Genomic DNA, 22,608 nt, shown 5'->3' with positions numbered 1-22,608 from the left:
ATTTGCATCTGAGGAAAACATCTTTTTGAAAGGATGTATAGGTACACTTTTAAAATACTGACTACCTAATCAGACAAAAGAATGTATGTTCTGTTCATGTGGAAAGATAGTGTGTATTTTGCCATTCTTTAAAAAGGCTCTTGGCAGGAAAACTGAAAATTCATAACAGTCCAAGAAATATGATATTTCAAAAGCCAGGGTGTTCAAAGTAGATATTAATATTCCATCAAGAGCTTATTCCTTGCTGGATTTTCTTTTAACTGCCTCTGAGTCACAGATAATGAGCTGACCTTAGTAATTATGCTGGATTTTGTGATATTTTACATGTTTTCCTCACTTGAAAGTGCTATTAAGAATGGAAGAAAGACTGTGAAAACAGTATCCTGATATGTCATAATCTTCAATAAGAGATTCTTTTATTTAAAAATCTAGCATTTCTGATAAAGCCCTTTGGATGGCTCACACTCTATTCCTAAAGTAGCATTTGAAATTTGTGCCATGTTATTTCTCAGGTTTGCTTTCTTATAAACATTATCAATTTCTAATTGGAACGGTGTAACATTTCAACATTGTTTCTGACGCTGTACAAAAAGCATCCAGCTTGTTCCCTGACACTTTTAAGATGGCAACTAGTGCTACTTATGCATATGTGTATGCCTTTAATGTGTGTGGCTCTTTTCATAGTAGTTAAATCAGGCATGGATAGGGGAAAAAAAAAACAAAACAAAACAGAAACCAAACAACAAAAAAAGAAACAGTCCTGTTGCGATCTGATAATTAGCACAGCCGTTTTATTTGACATGTATTTCAAACCGGTGGTGGTGGGTGTTTGATGTGGATTTCGGGAAAGCCATCCAGCTCTCTCCATGTGCTGGCTGCAGGCACTAGAGAGCGCTGTCATCTCGCCGAACAGCCCGGGGAAGGGAAGGGAAGGCTCAGCATCCAGGACAGCCTGCCAAATCCAGCATCCCTTTGTGTGCGGCGCTTTGAAATCGCTGCTTTCGCCCTGCGCTTTTGAAGTCAAACTGTATCCGTAGATGCCGCGTTCTCTAACCTTGAATTCCTTCGGGAAAAAGAAAAAAAAAAAAAAAAAAAAGGGAAATGAGAAGCATGTAAAATAAACTGAGATTTGAAGAGAGTAAGGTGTAATTGTGTTAGATGATATCCAGGTAATGTGGATAGTGAAAGAATAACAAGGCTGAAATGTTCAGTCAGGAATATGTAGCAAGCACCTCTCTAAAAATGGTCTAGCATGCACAGGTCCTCAGCCTCTGTCTTCTCATAATAGTGTGCCTTGTTTTATTTTGTTGTTTTGAATGTATAATACTACATTTTGCTCAGTCAGCTTCTCTTAAATATGGCACAGTGTGTATCATGATAATTTTGGTTGGATTTTGGAGGGGATTCAAGCTGATAGTTTTTAGCCCTCATCTAAAAGGGAGAAAAAAATGCCTTTCATCACTGTTTTTCCTTCCTCAGTATTTGGTAGAAATTATCTACTGCTTCTTTTCTATTTTACATCTGTGTTTCTTACAATGACATGCTTCTGTCATGTTTCTGTTTCTGTTCATAAACACTCCATTTACTTTCCTGATATAAATAGTTACAGTTAATTCATTGCCCTATACTATCTTGGCCCTAGCAACAAAGCAAATGCAAAATCACACTTCCTGCTACTGATATCAATAGTTCTGCTTAACCAGAGTTATCATTAGGAAAAACAGAAATGTGTGCAGATAGTTTGAAACCTACAGCCATTCTGAATAATTGGAGAGTTACCAGATTTTTGATTTTGGTCCTAGAAAAAGAAATTCACTATATGTTTTTTGCAAATACTCAGTGAATTCAGTGCAAAGATAAGACACAGATTGTGTTGTCAAGCCTGCACAGTATGGAAGTTGTCTGAGAGAGCAGACAGCTGCCATAAAAACATGGGAGAGAATTTCCAATATATGTTTCCTTTTGGGTGTAGGATTTGGTTATATAAAACAGAAAACTCATTATCACACACATCAGTTCCCTGCATAACCTCTGGTACAATTTCAGCAGCTACCTGTGGAAACACATATATTACATCCTGCAGCCTAATTATTGCTGTAATTAGATGGGTAAATTATAAATTGGAGACAAATAAATGAGTGAAAATAATTCTGTGTTTGGGTTCCAAGAACTGTGTTATTTTTCCTCACAGGGAAAATTAGCAGAGTGTACTGAGGTGCAGTTCTAGCAGATAACCTGTAAAGATAAATGAGTCTGAACAGCAAAAGCAGTGCAGCTCAAGCCTGCCAACACATTTACACAGCAAATTTCATTTCATATATTTCATGAGCAGATTCCTGCTCTCAGGATAGCTCAGATGGTTGGCATGGCTGCAATTCAAGGTGTGAAAAAGTTGGGTTGAGGGGAATTCTTGCTTCTTGTACCTGATGCTGTACTCTGATGTTCTGAGGGGTCTGAGAAGCCTCAAAGGGCACAGAAAAACGAGAGAATGGAATTTGACTTCTCTGATGGAGTGACTACATTGGTGGACAAGGGAAAGATTACAGATGTAATTTATCTCTACTTCTGTAAAGCCTTTGACATGGTCACCCTTTTCCCCAAACTGGGGAGAGGTGGATGTAATGAGTGGATTTTTAGATGGATGGCAAAGTGGTTGGACAGTTGCATCCATCAGTGATCCACAACTCAAAGTCTTGATGGACCTCACTGACAAGTGGTGCCTCTCAGGGGTCCTTGTTGGCACCATTGTTATTAAATACCTTTTCTAGTGGCATAGACAGAGGGATTGAGTGCAGCCTCAGCATATTTGCTGATGACACCAAGCTGAGTGACACACCTCAGGATAGGATGCTATCCAGAGGGACCTGGACCAGCCAGAAAAGGGGATTCATTGTGTTCTCATGAGGTTTAATAAGACCAAGAACCAGTGCTGCACCTGAGATGGGGTAACCCCCTGTGTCAAACAGGCTGGGAGATGAACAGATTGAGAGCCCAGAAGGACTTGGGGGTGCTGGGGGTGGAAGGCTGGGCATGACCTGGCCATGTGTCCTGGCATCCCAGAGCCAGACTGTTGCGTCAGGAGCACTGTGGGCAGCAGGGGAGGGAGGGGATTCTGCCCCTCTGCACTGCCCTGCTGGGACCTCATCTGGAATATTGCATCCAGCTCTGGGCTCCAGCACATGGGGGACAAGAATGTGCTGGAGCCAGCCCAGAGGAGGTCACCAAGATGATCCAAGGGATGGAACACCTCTGCTATGAGGAAAGACTGAGAGGGTTGGGGTTGTTCAGTCTGGAAAGGCAAGGCTTTGGGGTGACCTCATTTTGGCTTCCAGTTCCTGAAGAAAGCCTGGAAGAAAGCTGGACAAGGACTGTTTTACAAGGGCCTGTAGTGACAGGATAAGGGGAAATGGCTTCAAACTGGAAATGTAGATTTAGGTTAGATATTAGGAAGAAATTATTGACTGTGAGGGTATTGGGGCACTGTCACAGGTTGCCCGGAGCAGTTGTGGATGCTCCATCCCCAGAAGTGTTTAAGGCCACATTGGATGGAGCTGTGAGCAGCCTCATCTGGTGAAAGGTTTCCCTGCCCATGGCAAAGGGGTAGGAACTGAATGATCTTTAAGGTCCCTTCAACACAAACCATTTTGTGATCCTTGTTCCTCTCTGTTGCCAAAGAAATGTTGTCTCCCTTTCTCAGACTGTGAGTTTTACAATGTTGATAATGTCTCTTTCCTCTCCACATTTTTTTCTGTGTGATATGGGAAACTGTAGTTCTGTCAGAAATTATTTTATTGTGTAAGTGCTTGAAGATGCATGATCTGCTTCCGAGGAGGAGGACATCCTCAAGCACACTTTATATCCACTTACCTACTAGGGTTTAATCTTCCTCTTGCTTCTCTCCTACACATATAAGGCAGTATTTTAATCCCCAAAGCTTTCACATGTTTTTTAAACAGCAAGCATAAAAAGCCCTGCAAAAAATCCAATCAGAATTCTCTTGGAAAAAACATCATAAAATTAAAATATTTATAATTTTAATTGTTTATAAATTGAAATGAGAAGTTGAGATATTGTACTCTTACCAAATGAGAAGGTAAAGACTGCTGCAGTTATTTAAGACTGAATAATAAATAATTAAAAATTTTTATATGAGTTGATAGTTTCAGTACTTCAGTATCCAATCCAGTTTTAAAATTTCCAGATCACAGAATATATTTGCAGATATTCTGCATCCTCTAAGATGATCTTCAGTCATCCCAATCTTGATATTGGGCTAACTATATATTTTTTAGAAATAAATCACCATTCTGGAAAAAAAAAAATCCTACACAGCTCAATATTTATGGGTTAACTTTTACTGCCTGTGCATCATTTCATATGTCAAGACCTGATTTTGAACTGACATTCATAATTTCAGCTTGTCTCACTGTTATCATCTTTCATCTGGCCTTCCCAAATGTCAGTTTTAGAGCCCACTCTAAGTCATATGTTATTCCCGTGCTGTTACATCACTGCATCCTCAAAAAATGCTATTCATATTAGAGCACACATCAGAATCAGCCTGCTTGGATTAAAATAACCTGTCTAGATCTCTTGTTGTCTGTTTTACTTTTATTTCTATATCTCTTCACTGGCTCCCAGCTTCCTTTATTCTTTTGAGATAGGGCTGCTGCTTCTATCTAGGTTTGCTTTTCATTTGCTGTTTTGTCCAATTCTGTGAAAACAGACTTGACTGAAGTACCTGAAAGAAAAGTAGTTACATTAATTTTTGGTATCATCTCAGTGGTTTTACAAATGCACCAAATAATATGCATAAAGATTTGATTGGCAATTAATTCATCCTTGTAAACTTTGAATGCAATTAACTAAATTATCAGTAGATCTACTAGCCTGGCATATTCATTGATGATTTGTAATAGTCCTTAATCTATTGATATTTCATTTGCCTGTCAAAGTAGGTTATGCATGCTGAGCTAAATTAGTCTTGATCATAACAAGGAATTCCTGTTTCAGCAGTGGAAATTGAAATTGTTTCAATTTCATGTAATATTTCTCTCTGTTGTTTTATATTGAGGCAGTTATTATTGTTGCCTCATTAAATGATTTTTCTCTACATTGCAAGGTCTCAATCAACAGCAGTAATTCTTTGTATTTTTATTACTAGAGAAACAAAGCTTTAAAAAGCACAAAAACATTGTCCAAATGAGCAAGTATTAATGTTTAAATTTCTCAGATAATCATGCATGAGCTACATGTGGTGACCTTGCCAGTGGGCTGTGAGTTCTTCATGCAGAAAGAATGTTCTGTTCCAAATACAGAGTTCCAAATACTGTCAACAGCAAATAGATCTTCCCAGTGTGACCTATTGGAGTAGACAAAGGCAAATGCAGCTGTTGTCTTCCTGATAGTGTAGGAAAGCAGACTCTAAACAGAGGAAAAACAAGGGACTTAAAACTGAGAGCTCTTCTTTGGAACTTCCTTTATTAAAAAGTTCCAGGAGTAGACAACAAAAGGTCATTGGACAACCTGGTCTAATAGGAATTCCTTTCTCCTCCTTTTTAAACTATTTTTCACATGCTGCTTCTAAAGAGCAGTGATGTCTACCAGGCTGTGAAAATAATTTTGGTAGTGCTAAGCCTTCATAAATTGTATCCAAATTGCCAAAATTACAGATAAGATAAAAACTGAAAATCTATTCCAGTAGTTCTAGATTAAATAAAGATATTCTAGGGCTTGCACTGTGAAATCAACAACAATGCAATAGTCTGTCAAATCAGTAGATGGTGAGAAGGGGTTTTGTTTTCTGCCTCTTCTCCCCTGTTCTTCTCAGTCTTTCATACATGTATTACTGGAGAGATTTGCCTTCATTCCTACAGCTCTTTGACATGCAGGTTATTACTGCCCATAATTGTGGAAAACCATTTGAGCCTTTCTGGTATACCAAGTAACATTTATGTTAAGACTACTAGAGGAAACATAGGTGCTTCTAAAACTTATCAAAACCTCTGTATATTTAGTATAAATATGTATCCACTGCATGCTAGGCCCCCTACAAATACACAGAGTGAAGAAGCACATCCTAAATTTGCTTTAAAATATGCTGCTGTGAACCCTCATTAACCTTGGTATTTTAACTGAGTAGTTCTTTTTGCAAAAGGGCAGCTTTGTGGAATATCCTCAGAGTCTAAATGTGATTGTCTTGATCAAAAAAAAAAAATATAATACAAAAATTAGTCTCTGCAAGCCTGCATTTAAAATGAGAACGTTTAGCATGTCAGCTGTTTGGTAGCTTTATGTGGAGCACTAGCCAAAGGAAGAGATTTGGAGATGATCTCTGAGGTCTAGTAGGTCTGTTGGAAAGAGGAATTCCTCACTATTTTGAAAGCAAGCTCTGCTAAGACCATGTGCTGGCTGATAAAGCAGAGAGTGAACAAATTACAACAGAGGAAGGGAGATCTGAATACACTACACCATGCAAATGCCAACTTCGTTAGATTTTGTCTATTTCTGAGGTGTGTGCAGTCTCCAGAAGTGGTGAGAACAGGAAAGAAATGAAGGACATTTGATGTGCTTGAATGCCTCCCTTCTCCACCACAGCCACCCCCCTCACACAGAGTAATTGGCCGAGCATTGATTATGTGGGAGATGGATTGCCACACACATTTATATGGCAATTAGATTTTATTATTTACCATTTAGCATGCATCACCAACTTTCCTCACAGTCCATTGCACAAGCAGACTGCTTTGGTTTTACATCAGTTTAATCTTTTTCAATGCCAGTGCTCTCCATCTAGTCTTTAGTAGGGGCAAAAATAAGCAGAGAGAAATAGAGTGGTTGGGAATCTGAGGATTTTTATTGTTAGGAAAATGTTAAATGTTTTTGTGTAACTTTTTCTTGTGAGAAAAAAATTGTTTTTGAGAACAAGATTGTTGGGCAAATAGTTGATTTCAACCTGGAGAAGTCATCAGATGAGAGCACTTACTTTTTGAATATCTATTTTTGTCTATTCAATACTTACCTCCTGAGGACATTGTTATGTTGTTGCGGTTTCTCACACATCAGCACTTCCTATGACACAGCTTTACTTGCATGTGGAACATGGGCACATTTGTGTAATCCTTGAGGAACATTAAACTGAGCCAAAAATTGTAATAAGAATGAAATCTGAGCACCAATAGGTTCATGAGGTGGACAGCACATCCAGCAGAGCATAAGGAAAAGTTTATAGGCAGAAAAAAAACGTGGAACTGTGGAAAGTCTTCAGTGTAGTTATATGTGTGATGGAATCAGGAGATTGGAGGTGGAGCAGCACCTGTATCTCCACTGTGGACTGCCATGGAAATTGATGGCAAGTGAAAACTGCAAGATGCTGTTCCTGGTTCACCCATCAAATGTAAATTCTTTCTGGTATGTCTTAATTCTCTTTGCCTTTTTCTTCTGTCAGTGTGGACTACAGGGCAGTGCTAGAGTGAAATTGTAAAATGAACAGTCAAGTATCACTCAAGGGAAGAAATATATCTGAAGCTCAATTCTCTTGACAAATAACTACAATATGAGCTATGTGCCAATAGGGGTGCCTGAAGAAACCCCACAAAGTCAGCATTTCAGTGCTGGTGATTTTTTATTTTTTTTTCCCTAATACATTTAATGGGGTATTCAGGCAAGATACTGAAAGCAGTGTAGAATTGGGGTGAAAAGATCAGTTTCTATATTCCTTCCCAAAAGAGTGACTTGCTAACCTAGAAATTCTTCTTTAATTTTTTTTCTTTTTATTTGCCTGTAAACATTTTGCCTCTCTTGGTTATCAGTATAGGGAATGTGAAAGATGAAAGCCACCACCTGTCACATCATAAAACAGCCTCTTTCTTGCCTGAAGTATTTGAAAAGACAGATAACTCAGCAGAGCCTGAACAAGTAAGCTAGCCACCCTTTCCCTCCTTAGGTGAGAGAGGGTCTAAAAGTGATAGAATTCATCACTCCAATAGGAAAAATATTTGAAAAGACTATTTTTCTTAAAAATAATAAAAAAAAAAGTCACATCAAAACCAAAATACATCAACCACAAATCAATACTGAAGCTACAGAATGGACTTTTTGAAGTGAGTAAGTGGACATAAAACACTAAGCTTACATTTTCATGTCTTCCCTCAAGTGGTAGACAAAATTCAGTCATGCTTTGCTCTAGCACCAAGCAAGCCTGTGAATGCACAGCAAAGTGCAGATTCTCTGCTGCAGAGGGGGTTTGGAAAGCCATATGCTGGAGCGTATGTGCTGCAGAAGCTCTGTGAATGCAGCTTTGAAGCCTTTGTCAACTGCTCTGCAATTTATTAATGGGCTATGATCACAGCAGGCTTCGTGATTTGTGAAAAAAAAAAAAAGAGCAATTATGTCTCATCAATGTCTTTTTAAGGACCAAACACTTTTTTGACATGGAACAAATGCAAATGTTTACTCAGGGTTGATGAAGGTGAGGAGAGACTCTACCATGGACCATTCCTCCACTATTCAGGCCCAGCTCCTTTTCTAAACTGCTTGCTGAAATTTGAAAGAAAAGTCTCCACTGTGCTCTGCCTATTGCACAAAGTAAATGTGCAAAAGGTGGATTATTTTGTACACTGGGGAGGTGAGAAGGTCATCAAGGCCAGGTAGGCTCCCATATTTCAGTGTCTGTTCTTTTAGTCAGTGCAAATTCAGCATGTGTGGAGTAATTCATTTTCACAATTCAGTTGCCTTAAAAATACCATGAGTTTGGATTGTGTGGGTTGTCTTGGGGTGAGTTCCACCATGTACTTTGTAGTGCACTTATTAAGATACTACAGAGAGATTTCTATTGATCTGGTAACAGCAGCTCATCTGTTTTAGGAGGGATTGGAATAAAGTGAACACTTTTTTCTTTTGAGTTTTTTGACTTTCCCTATGGCATTTCTCAGTCTTTGCAGTCCTCCTTTGTCTTTGCCTGCCTGAGGGAAGAAGCTGTTTAATGCTTGATCATTTTGAAATAGCATATTTGGAGAAAAGTGTGTCTGACACCTCGGCTTCACCACAGCCAGATGTTCCTTTGTGTTTTCATGTGCCATATAGAGGAGTTGTGGAGATGCCTGCTATGTTTTCAGAATCCTCCATGGTATGCCAGGGCTGTCCATCTCATTCCTGGGGAATAACACCACCCCAGCACACCACAGAAGCACTCTCATTCCTAGCCATGGTAGTGATTTAGCACAAAGTGACCTTGGAAACGTGACAAAGCAACTTCTGCCAAAATGAAAGAGGTTAGCAGAATAGCTGAAAGTACTTTTAAAAGAAGCAGCACAACAAGAGATTGGGGGAATGTCTGCTCTTGGAGAGAATGATGGATTTGAAGATGCTTTTGTTCAGGCATATAAAAATATTCCAGAGATATTGTCTTTATGGATTATGAAAAATTCAAGCCACAATTCCTTCCACTGCTGTTTTTACTCCTTTTATTATTCTTTTTTATCAGTCATGCATGGAACCATATTTGAATGGTTTTCATTTCTTGTCTACAACACTGTTCAAGAAATGAACACCAGATTTGTACACAAAGCACACAGATTTAGGGGAGTAAAGAAGTCTAACTATATCCTTGCTGAACTACTTGTTCTCTGATGTCACAAATTTCCTGTACCAGAGTGCTGCTGGTTTGGTTAAGGGGTCCAGGTGCACCAGTTACACCTGAAGTATTCTTATGTTGTTTCCATCATAAACACAATTCCCTCTCTACTTATGTTTGAAGGCAATGGTAGCTGTTAAATGAAGTTAAGAGTTTTTGCCCACCAGCATATATCATGTAAGAGTTCTCAGGAAGGGAGAAAAGGAGAAAAGTCTGTGAAGTGACCTGTCAGCAATGTCATAAGTGCCAGATTATAACTCTTAATAAGTTCTGTTAGTTAGTCAGAAAATAGACCAGCATCTTCAGTCTTTTACATTTCTTTGGTTTAGCATTTGCAAAGTTCTCATTTTGAAGAAATGCAGAGGCTTGGGATAAAAAAAGATGAGCTATTACAGGAGGACTTGGCATTTGTTTTACCAACAGTTGTGTGTGACTCACTGTTGTGTGGTGCTCTGTGTGCCTTTGCATAAGTGTGATTCCAATAATGAATACATTGAGAACTTGGGTTAATTTATTAGCTAGCAATTTGTTTCTGTGTTAAATTTACTTGTTATTAAAGCAAAAATCAGCTCTAAGTCAGAGAAGAGATTAATAGGTGTAAATAGAAATATCCTGTTGGAATAACTGATGATCTGCAGTACCTGTAAAAGATGCAAATTAAACCCACTAAAATCTTCTCTTTATCAGTGCTTATGGCATAACTGAGCAGTACTGTCACTGCCATGAGCAGGTCTAACTCTGAAAGTGCTGCCTTCCAGCTGATTCCTCTGTCCCGCCATGGATATGCCAGTGAGAGCATGCCTCAAGAACACCTTTTTTTTTTTTTTTTTGCCTCAGAAAAACAAATAGAGGAAACAATCCTCCCACTCAAAAAAAAAAAAAAAAAAAAAAAAAAAAAAAAAAAAAAGGTGATAAATCTGTACACTGACTCCTAATACAAGAAAGAAGAGAGTTGGGAGATCTGCTCTCAAATAAACTGCTTTATTTGAAGCTTTTAAAAAGTGAAATCTGGATCACTCTATTGCCTCACCTATGTCTTTACTACCTGCAACTTTGCCTATGACAAGCAACCTCTATTTTATTTGTCTATGTTCCTTTGTAAACTAAAGAAAATCAGGATTGCTATGAGAAAAATGAGACTTTTTCAAGAAGACATTTAAATATCAAACTGAACTTTAGAAGAGAATATGTACAAGGAAGACAACAGCTAAGTGTAGCAGTAGCATTAGTGCTGCATTTAAGCTCCAGCCAGTTTACACAGTGTCATAATCTTATACTATTGATCTGGTAAACTCTGGTGCCTTAATTCATTAAACAACTTGCATGTAATTCACATCTGTCAGTAAGCAGCTACACAACAAGGGATTTGCTCTGGAGTAAAATTTCCAGTAGTGAAGCTGTACTTACATAAGAAATGAGAAAGAGAAAACCTGGCAATGTGTACTATACTGTGTTGATTCTCCCAATTTCTTTTAGTGGGAACAGGGACAATTTTTCATCTTTTCTGAATCTCTGCTTTGCATGTTTCAGGTAAAATTTAATTAACAGTATTTTCTGCAATCCTATCTTGTCCAAAAGTCTAATGGATTGAGTTTCATTGGAAACTGCTTCTTCATTGAGATGAACATGAAAGTAGCACATGATTAACTGCTAACAATGCAAAAAAAATTTTGTGATGGCAGATAAGAAAAATTACTGAGTGAAAAAAAATGAACTCACTTTAAAACAAAAATAAAATCTAACTTTTAATTCCAGAGCATATCCCTTAGCAAAATTCTGTGTCTGAGAGAATGTGCTTTTCATGCCATCAGCAGCAAACTCAAAACAACATGGTATTAAACGTTTGATATTAAATCTGGGAAGATTATCTCATAGTCATAAAAATTCTTTGATATACTTTATAAAAGGTGAAGTATAATAGTCAGTATGGCTGCTCAGTACATATGATATGTATTTGTGTATTAGGTGTGAATTACATGCATGTTTGATTTTTTAAAAGCAGAACTCAAAGTAATTTTGAATATCAGCAAAATTGAAATATCGCCTTGAGCATGTTGTAGTAAAAATTTTATCATTAATAGTATAAAATGATCAGTCTAATTACCAGCTCTCTTAAGGTACTGTAAGTAGACTGTAGGGCTACAGTTTATTTAGACTCAATATATTGGACTTCACTGCATATGTTAGCTAATTGGCAGTGTTCCAGTGTGTATTTTCAGGAGCAAATATTCTGAGTTCCAGCTTATATGTTGGCACACTGACCTGGACTTCTGCTAGCTGTCCACATCATAACTGGCAGCTACTGCATGAGTGTATATAGCAATCTCAGTAGGTTTGAGAGATGGGTATCAGGAATTAGCAGGGGATCAATCTGAAAGGTTGTGGTTTTAAAGATGTAACTAATCCCAGAATAAAAAGGGTTGCTTTGACAGAATATTTTTAAAAAGAGGTTACACGTGTCATGTGCAATAGATCAAGTTTAACTTTTTTGTCATAGAAGTGACTTTCTTAATATTATTCTGTGGCATGGTTTCCCTCTTTTAAGTCTATTTGGATCAGTTGAGATGAATTATCTCTCTATTCTGAGCTGGCAGTGACTGAAGGCACAGAGCTTCAGGAAACCTGGAAAGGTTTTGTGTTCTAGATGTTCCGTCTGAGAAAAAGATGAAGAACCTTTATCATGACACAAGTGTTTTTACTTTGCAGTTCAGCAGATTGAAAAATGCAGGAATTGTTCTGCTGTGAATGAATTAGATCACATTTGTAGGAGCAGATGGATTACCATATTTTAATCTGTTATGTTTAATATCATGCTGGTGAGATTTTCATTGTACCTGAGAGCTCTAGAGGAAAGCAGGATCTTATTTTCCAAATTATCTACATAGAATGGATAAAGCTTCAGGTGTCTTAATGTATGATGCTACAAAAATTGCTAAGACATTTGGAGGGTTTGCTTATAAATTCTATATATTAAAAAGTATTCTCCTAAGCATGTTCCATTTTCTCTCTATTTCACTATTTCAAATGCAGTTGAATTTTAGAGATAATACGTGGTGATTAAAGATTTTTCTTAGTCTTACAGACATTTATTAGTTTCAGGCTATTTCCTTGCAGGTAAACTGTAAACCATTACAAACACCACTAAATTGCAGTCACTTTCAAGAAATATGCCAGCAGAGCCAGTAAAAGGTGCATGTGTGATTTACATCACTCAGAGCAAGATTAAAAGTAGCCACATGGGGTAGTGGCAATTGTACCTTCTGAGTTCTGTCACTGTAAAACCTTTCTACAAGGCTCAGCAAACATTCAGGCAATCAACCATTTTGCATTTGAGTTGGTGTAGATACACTCTTTGGTACTAGAGCAGCTGGTCTTGTGACCTAGGCTCCAAAAGCAGCCAGACTGGGGGTTGTTCTGCAAAGCACAATGTAGATCAGATTGTATATTCAGATAAACTGCTGAAAATTTGTGCTAGCAAAAAAATATGTCATCAGTGAGGATTAAATGCCTGAACAGAGATTGTGCTGTGCCTGCTTCCCTTCTCTGGCCAAGCAGCAGGCAGGTTCTTCTCTGCAGCCTGTCCTCAGCAGCAGGTATGGAAAGCACGTAGTTAAACCTGCAGCCTGGCACTTGAGGCACACCTAGGGAGGTTCAAATGGCTAATGGTGATTGAAAGGCGATTCTTCTGTCTGCCAGACACACCCAACACATGAAAGAAATATAGAGCCTGAATTGTTTTAAAGCAGAAAAGCATCCTTCCCTTGGTGCTGAAGAGGAAGGTTATAGTCATGTCCTTTCAAAACAAGTCTTTCACAGAGCTAGGAATTATATGAAGGGAGAAAAGCACTGGTTTTCAATCCTGAGTAAGTTGTTTGAGGTTCACCAGAGCAAGCTGTTTGTTATAGATATCTGTCATTAGAATAATTTTTGGCAACAAAATTCCATTTGCTCAGTGTACATATTGCTATTTAAAAGGCATCAACTGCCCTTGCTCCCACATGGGTATCAGTGGGGATGGTTGGTCATTTTGCTGTTTAACACTGGTGTCTCTAATTTTCTCCTTTCATGTGTCACTCAATCTTTTGTTTCTTGGTGTAGTCCTGAATGGTTGATGCTGGATACACAGACTTCATGTGGATCTTGGTGCTTATTGCCTTCTGTCTCACTGTGCTGTGTCCATCACTGGCATGGGCTGTGGTCAGCTTCCCTGAACATATGAACAAATTGTGTGAACAAATTGTGTGAACAAATTGTATAACAATTATATGAACAATTATGTTGAACAAAAATATGAACAATTGTGTTAGTGCTAGATGAGTTTCTAGATGGGGATTCTGTTGTTTAATCCTCCTCTCTGAAATAGATGGATGTTTCCTAAATGCATGAGCTGGCACATGGAAAGCATGCCCAAGTATTTCTAAGTAATTAACAATACAAATTTAAAATCTACATTTACATTTGAAAAAATACAGTCCTGCAATACCATAGTACCATACACATTATCAGTGTTTGTTTTCTTCTACTTTTATTTCTAACAATATTTTTTGGACTTATCTGTCATTCAGCACAAAAAGGCCAGAAGATCAAGTGGATCAGAGGTTCTGCTGGTGCTTTATTGTATTTAACATTTACTTCTCCTCAACAGGTGATTTATATATTGGAGGAGTGGCCAAAGAAATGTTTAAATCCTTGCCCAAACTGGTGCATGCCAAGGAGGGATTCCAAGGCTGCCTTGCATCAGTTGACCTGAATGGACGGCTCCCTGATCTCATCTCAGATGCTCTCTTCTGCAATGGGCAGATAGAAAGAGGATGTGAAGGTATCAAATATGCTGGTTTTGTTTTTTGTTTTTTTTTTTCTTTTTTAAATATGTATATATCATAGTGAAAGTACTGTGCCAATCCTGCAGGGGTTTTTTTTATATTTACACTCCATACATCAACAGACTATATTTTACCTGCTTCTAATTGATCTTGTTTGACCCTTTCTTACATAAAAGCTGTGGTTTTTTTAGTATTATGGAGACAGGCATGTGCCTGCCCTAAAGCACAGAGATTGATCTGAGAACATGAGTTAACTTCAGAATGTTAAATGGAGGTTCCTTACTTCCTTACTTATCCAGTGACAAGATTTTTTTGCATGTGTCTTGTTTACTTCTGTTATATTTTAATTAATGATAACAACAGTAACAATTAGCTTCACTGCAGTTCTTTATATCTTCATAACACTCAGGCATTAGTTAATGCTGAGACATTAGCTAAGTAATTCGATTTTTTAAGCAGACATTTGAATTGGTTAATTCAAGGCTAATTTATTAAACTTTTTAATACCAATCTTCTTAATATCAACATCTTCTTTATTTTTGCTCGCCCCTTAGATTAGTATTGACATGAACCTTTTTTATCTGAAATCAGTAACAGACAAATGTGTTTTATCTCAAAATTTAATGTCTTTATTGGCTCATCTGGAATACCATGAAATTTAAGTGAGGACATAATTAGAAGTGTATTTCTAATTCAGGAGTGTCAAGCTCTAGCTATTTTTCCAGCTCTCATTTGATCCCACGTTATTTTTACTATGATTTATGGAATAATTTGAATACATTTTCCCCTCCCTGAATATCTAATTTATTCACATAATTCTGGATATTTTGTTTATGTTCAATTTTATGTGTTCTCCCTTCTCACAAGTGCCATTCTTCTCTGGACAGAAAAATGTGTAAATGACATTATAAAAGCTATTTCAAGTTGGAATCTTAATGATTTTAATATCAAGTTTATTAATATCAAAATCCAAGGAGAGCTGGGAGGTTCCTCAAGTTTCATGAGATAAAGATTCCTGGTGGATAAAGTCTGTCTCCTCTTTTGTTGTGCCCATGGTACATTTGGACAGGTGGAACATTTTTTAGTTCTTTACCTGCTACTTTTAGTTAGCAATGTAAGTTCTGCTGTTAGTACATAGTAACATACTCTGAAACTACAGAAAAATATAGATATATAAGAAGGGAATTTGAAATATTCTTTCAAGAGTACAAAAATATGTATTAGTTTTCCACTGAGTTTAGAAAATTAGATTTTGCTTTCTGAATGGTTTTAGCAATTCCATCCCTGCACCATCCCTTCTGAGAGTCAAAGTATGTCTTAATTCCATTATGCATTTCATAGCTTCTTTTGCAATTATGTAATTTCCTAAATGAATTTTCTGTACTTCAAAGAAATATTGCCACAGGCCTGGTGTGTGAGTTCACCTTTTAAGCTACTGGCATAACTCAGCTATTGGTAGATTCAATAAAGCTACCAACAATTTAATAAAGGCCATAAAGCTATTATCCATTTTGGCAGAGGGTGAGTTTTTTCCATCACCAAAATCACCTGACACAACAAACTGGTCAAACCAGATGTGCTGCCTGGCTACCAGAGAAGTGCCTCCCCAAACTGCCTGCAGAAAGGAATGTCTAACAGCACAGAATGAAGCATCCCCTCCAGCCTTTCTGCTTAACCTTGCAAGTTATCTCTTCCATCTCACTTGTTTACTTCAAGTCCTCATGTCTGACCCATCTGTCAGTCTTTTGTTTGCAGACCATTGAATCAGATGCCCAAAAAGGTGTTCTGCCACCTAAAAGATGACTTAGGTCACTTGTGAATTTAGATGCTTCCTAGAAAACTCTTGCCTGCCTCAAGCTGCTCCTTCCTCTGCTGCTGTGTCCAGCCAGGACTGTCTCCATCCTCACAGAGCTGAGTGTTCTGCACCATCTCACCCTGCAGTGGGATGTGTAAGCCCTGCAAATCCCCTGAGACATCAGGCCCACAGAGCTCAGGACACAGCAGCAGAACTAATTTCAGAAGTGCTATTCACCACCACTCTCAATTCCAAAGACTGCTGGTTTACGTCCAGTGTTAAGACACTAGGTTCTGGAAAATCTGTCCTGAGAAGTGAGGCACTTGGATTTGTTGTTTTTCATATTCATGGGATTGAATTCCCCACCTTTCAGATACATATTAGGGGAGGGAGAGGGGAGTAAAGTTTTTTTCCTCTCTCCTGTTAAACTGTCAAACTTTGAAGCCATAATATATTTCCAATTATTTTTATCTCTTAGATTTTGTACTTTAAATATTTATATTTCTCAATAATTTGATGGTCATAAGTGCATTAAACATTTTTAGCAAGATAACCCATGGGATTGCTGTGGCAAGTTGGAAGGTTTGCATTTTGAAGCTTCAAACACAGGCAGGGAGATATCTCTATCATTGGACATGAAACATAATTTACATTGGCTAAATCCACCTTGTTGACAAATTTTCAGTGACTAGAACAGACAGAAACTAACAGCCAGAGAGATAAATATGCTAACTAGCTCTTTGAATTGTTAATGGCAAACCCCAAAGCCAGGTTTTGTCATCATTGTTTTCCTCTAGTCAAATCAATTGTATTCCTCTTCCCACTTAAAATAAAGTATGATACAACCATAGTTTTTATATACTATAAGAAAAAGGCACTGTGTGTACATGTGCATAAAAAAATGTCATTTGTGCATTACATGGATTATAAGAAAAAAATCACAGTATTAATATACATAAAGATTCTTGGTGGCAAGATAAGAAATTTGTTTTTATAATATTTTGTAAAACATCTGTGTATCAGTTTATAATGCCTATTGTCATATATATTGCATGCAATGCCTCACATAGGACAAATGTAAAGGAGAACACAAACTCAGTCAATTAAAAAGTCTTCAGTGAAAACCGAATAAATTAGAATATTTTAAAAATTGAATATGGAAAAAATAAAAAGTGCTGGAGAGGGGTGTATTACAGTTTTTTTACTAACTACCTTAGTTCTTCAATATATAAATATTTATACATATATATAGGAAAAGATAAAACTATTATGGTAAATTTGCCACCATTAAACAGTTGTTTTCTGTTCTTTGGGGAAAAATAATCCTACTTTTATTTAAAGAAATGCTTACATGCAAGCTAGTCTTGATGACAATTTTAGAATAATGACTAATATAGATAAGCCAAGAGTGCTAAGAATCAATTTAATACAAGGAAAAATACCTCACTTCTCTAGTGAGATTGTATCTGCATTTTTTTCTAGATATATATTTTCACATGCACTTCCTAAGGTACCTGCAGGGTCCTGCAGTTTATGTACTTTCAAGTCCTTGTGACTTTTGCTCTACTTTTGCAAAGATGAGGAAATTCAAAATTACATAACTAAAGTGTAAATAAATCCATGAATATATAACATTTAAACACCTACAGATATTTTCACTTCAGTTTTGTAAAGTTTCCGAGTAGCAGAATCTGGTGAGAAAAATTGTGTCTTGTCAGCTACGAGATTCTGTGATTATAATCCTCTGCTCAAGACAGGGTGATGTAATGCCCAAACATTTAAATATTTCTGGGCTCAGAACTCCAAAGAAGAGGAAATCACTATCTAATGTCTGCCTGCTGCAGTCAGCAATAGGAGGTGGTGCTATTTTTTATTTATTATTATTATTATTATTATCCTAACAGGAGGAAATAGAAGAAATAATAATATTTCCAAGACAGGAATGCAATCCCCTGCCCTGCTCCTCAATGACTTTGGTGACTGCTCAGGCTCTTCAAAGATTGAGCTGTGCCTCATTTAAAGGAAAAGGCCATTGAGCTGACATAATATAGTGATATGGATTTTTAATTTTTTAAATACCAGCAAATCAAAAGAAAATCCCTCACTGAGATATTTGAAGGTCTAATGGAAAATAAGGTTACAAGGATTTCTCTCTGGAGCGTGATTTTTAATTTATTTATGTAATCTTTGGACCAGCTTTGCCCTGTCATCAATGACTAGTGGTGAGAGTTTCAAATGGATATTGATGTGCCTCCACCAAAACACTTTGGGACAATTTTATAATCCAAATTTTAGAAGCAATTTTTTTCCTTGTAGTGTCAAGAGTGTGAAATGTGTGTGAGAGCTCATAGTAAACTGCAGTTTACAATATGTATTTCAGTCTTCATTCACCAGTCACAGAGAAAGGCCTAGAAAAAAGCAGACCACAGAGGATGATGGTGCTAATTATTCTTGAATTCAGTGTATCTGAACATGACAAAGGGCTAGTCAGTATTCAGCCATGCATTTACTCTGCTAATGCATTCATAGATACCCAAGGAAGAAAAAACCTCAAACTTTTAATTTTCCTCCATTACATGTCATCAGCTCAATTAACCATTATATTTCTAGTAAAATACTGGCAAATTACTGCTTTCTTATTTTGGCTTGCCTGAAGATTTATGGCTATTAGCATTAATTTGTTTGCATTATATGGCATTTCTTTCCCTCTTTAACAGCAGCATGCACTTTATTCTGAATGGTTTTTTTCTGTGTTTGCTGCCATTTCAATATTGCTTACTAACATTTATTATATTTTGCTTTTTTATTTTGCTGACAAAGTTGCATTGATGAAAGCTGATTTGCAAGGTAGATAGCCCTGTGTGTATTAAACAAGACTGAAACCCCCAATGCACAGTTGGATTTTTTGCAATAAATGCTCTGTACATTTCAGAACTAAAGTGTGTTACTTCATTGCTGATTTTGCCTTTCACACCTCTAAAACAATGAGCTAAATGAACCTTCGTTTTCCAGAATTGCTTGCATAAAGGCTTTCAGTCTTGAATATGTTTGTATAGTGATTGCTTTAGTGCTTTGATCATTCCTTTTTGAAATTTCTTTATATTTCAGTAGTCTAGTTATGATTCTCTAGAAACAGAGTAGCTTTGTTTTCTCATGTGTATGTCACATTTTGGCATGCCAGTTCATTAGTAGTCTGATTTTCTGCATTTCCCCTTTAAGAAGGAACCTGCATGGGATCCCTGAAGCATGTGAATCGGTTCTTGTCAACACTCTAGCCAAAAAATCCCAAACTGCTCTGAATTTCAGACCTAAATCATTTAAAATAAATTGTGGGATTAAAATAATTGTAATAGCGTAGCTTCATTTTATTATTTCTTAAAATTTGTTTCATTTTTCTATTTCATTATCCAGTCCTTCATATCCCAGAGTTTTGATTCCTGTGGCATCTGGCTTTGCTGTTTGAAATATATTTACAGGAAGAAATAATGAAGTTTTTTAGACAATGTTTAGCCAGTTAATGGTCTGACACAAGAATAACAAATAAGTGACGACACAGTTAACATTCCCACTGTACCTGGAATAATTCTGCTTCCGTTTTGTGCATTCTTATGTGTTTGACATATTGATCTTACAACTAAAGCAAACCACCCCCACCCTCTCTTTTAATGTTACATGCTGCTCCAAATCCAGCAGAGTTTATGTGCGTTTGACTCGGTAACTCTTTGCTCATTTGATTTGAGATGTTGGCAACTACTCAATGTGACCCACTGGGAAGTAGCTTTCTTTGGAAGACAAAGTGCAAGTCCTTTTTTGTGTGTTCTCATTAGGCCCCAGCACAACGTGCCAAGAGGATTCCTGTGCAAACCAGGGCGTGTGCTTACAGCAGTGGGATGGATTCAGCTGTGACTGTAGCATGACCTCCTTTAGTGGACCATTATGCAACGACCGTAAGTACATGACAAATTGTCCCTCTGAACACCTGAGGCATCCAAGGCAACATTTGAAGCAAGTGCCTAAAGCTTTATGTTGTTTTAATATTACATACTTTACTGGACTGGTAAACCCTGTGAAAATCTGTAAGGCTTGTGCTAAGAACAAAAAATATGCTTTATAAATTTTGGACAATGTGCAGTATCCAACACAGGCAGAACTTGATTTTGTTGCACATGATTCCAAGTCTAATATACTGATGGTTACCTGTTTGATGCAGTCCCTTTCCTGCATAAATATTACAAGTGGATTTTTTTTCCTGATTGAAAACACATTTTACATTTTGTTATCTTAATGTAGCACCATCACAAGGGCTATAATTACTGTGAAACAGTTGAGAAGGCTTATTATCTCCCTTTGTGGGTTTCTTTAGGTGACACACTAAACATGCCAATAATAAAAGCATGCTGTGTATTTTAGTTCATTTGGATTTCATCTGAATAACACACAGCCACCATCTGGTCTTCCAGGAAAAGCTTAAATGTGTCAAAAATAAGGGTCCTGATTCACCAGCTTCATAATGCAGTTTTGTTTCAATCTAACCTTATTGATCTAAATCGAATTATGCAGGAGTGATGGTGGAATAATAATGGAAGAGCCATAATGTTTCACGGTAAATGAAAGTAAGCTGCTGACTTCTGGTTTAAATTTATCACATTTTTAATATTGTAATATCCAATTGTTGCATATATTGATATGGGTATATAAAGATGAATTTTTTAAGGCATTTTTATGTCTATTTATCTGAAAAAGATGACTGATGATAAGAGAGTGCTGTATAGTGTAGGCTATAAAGCCTAGTCAAGTATTATGGATTTTTCTGTCTTGTTCTGGTTCTCCACTCTACAGCAAGGCATTCCATTGTGGACAAACCCCAAACCAGCAGAATATTTATAATTTGAAAGGATTTTGGCTCAAATTGCATTTTTCACAAGGCTAGGAAATGAACTGTATGCAAAAGCTAATAATTTATTCCCATGAAAGTTACATAATTTGAAAACTAGGGAAAGGATGAAAGGCCTCATTCTGTTTCTCTGCAGTTGCTCTCGTGGTAGAAATCAAATGTGGTATTGAAAAACTTTCAATGATTTGAGCAAAGGTTTGAGTTTATGTATATGAGCTTGCACTTCCTAGCAATGTACATGATTAGTCATATTGCTAAACATACATTGTTAAAGTTTCATCCCTCTACCTACTACAAGAGAAAAATGTTTCTGTTTTGCTTTTACATTTTATTTCTGTTTTGTGATCTTTCAAGTTGCTTCACAAGTAACTAAAACCTATGAATAGAAAGTTGCAGACAAAACACCTAACAAAGAAAAAGTCAGTTTATAACTTTTAGTAGTAATTGTTGTGTGGGCCTGGAATATTCTATGAATTATTTATTCAAGTGATAGTTAATGCATAAATTTGTCAAATTGATGAGCTTATTTAAGAAAGATATTTACCTGTGGATGCTCATTTATATAGTGACATCATGGATTACATTGCACACAATTGAGATATTTCACATTATGCCATTTCTGATGATGGTAAAGGATCCCTTTTAGAAGCTGATTGCTAAAAACACTTACTTTACTCTCATAATAATATTTTTTACTTTTTGTTATCACATGCATGAAATATAAATTTATCCTCAATATGGATACTTTATAATAGAATGTGAAGTCTAGCAAATACAATACATTAGGTTTCTGCTTTATCTTGGCTCCTTAGATTGATTCAGGTACCAAAAAAATCAGCAAAACCCATCTAACCAGAGAGAATTTTCATAACAGTAAATGTGCAGGAAAGGAGGAAAAATGATGTTGTCAGTATCATCTGCATGCTCTGAGCTTGCTCTCTGCTGTGTTTGGGAGGAGCATAATGGGAAGAGAAATTATGAAATGTTACCACAGCTTTTGAAAAGTGGCACAGGCTGCACACCACAGACTAAACTTCACAGCACTGAAATAAGACAAATTCTCTTCATGTGAGGAAACCTTCCAGTGATAGGTCTGGAACAGCACCTGCTTGTTGCTGAAAATGCATCCCATCCCCTCCAGGGAGGATGTAGGAACCTTCTTGAACATGTTTCCATTGCAGATTGTGTGTAGAATGGCACTGGTTGACAGAAGCTCAGATTTAACTCAGTGTTGCTACTCAGGCAGGCCCTAGCTCACTTGACATGTGAATATACTGTTTTATATAAAATGGAATGCTTAAGATGTCAAAGTCTCATAGACAGAGATTTTTTTAGTCTCAAACTCCAAAAATTGACCACTTAAAAATAAGTGTCAGTGGTTATAAGAGAAACAGTTAGAAGAACCAGAGCCAAGGTGATGGTATCTCTATGATAACACTCTTAGAAAGTGTGCAGTTCTTGA

The 22,608-nt window shown here is 37.0% G+C and overlaps 1 protein-coding gene across 13 annotated transcripts in view; it reads left to right on the top strand.

Annotated features, from left to right (window-relative positions):
* Nucleotides 1-22,608, top strand: part of NRXN1 (neurexin 1) — a 659,042-nt gene that overhangs the window by 310,681 nt on the left and 325,753 nt on the right. For all 13 annotated transcript variants that reach the window (XM_079298612.1, XM_079298607.1, XM_079298599.1 and 10 more), the window contains 2 exons: nucleotides 14,280-14,453; nucleotides 20,080-20,199. In XM_079298612.1, the coding sequence (XP_079154738.1) occupies nucleotides 14,280-14,453; nucleotides 20,080-20,199 (294 nt within the window). The remainder of the gene's footprint in view (nucleotides 1-14,279; nucleotides 14,454-20,079; nucleotides 20,200-22,608) is intronic.

The sequence above is a fragment of the Erithacus rubecula genome (assembly GCF_903797595.1).
Source record: "Erithacus rubecula genome assembly, chromosome: 2".
Taxonomy (NCBI): Eukaryota; Metazoa; Chordata; class Aves; order Passeriformes; family Muscicapidae; genus Erithacus; species Erithacus rubecula.
Note: the sequence above shows the minus strand (reverse complement) of the source record. Positions and strands in the feature narration are given on the sequence as shown.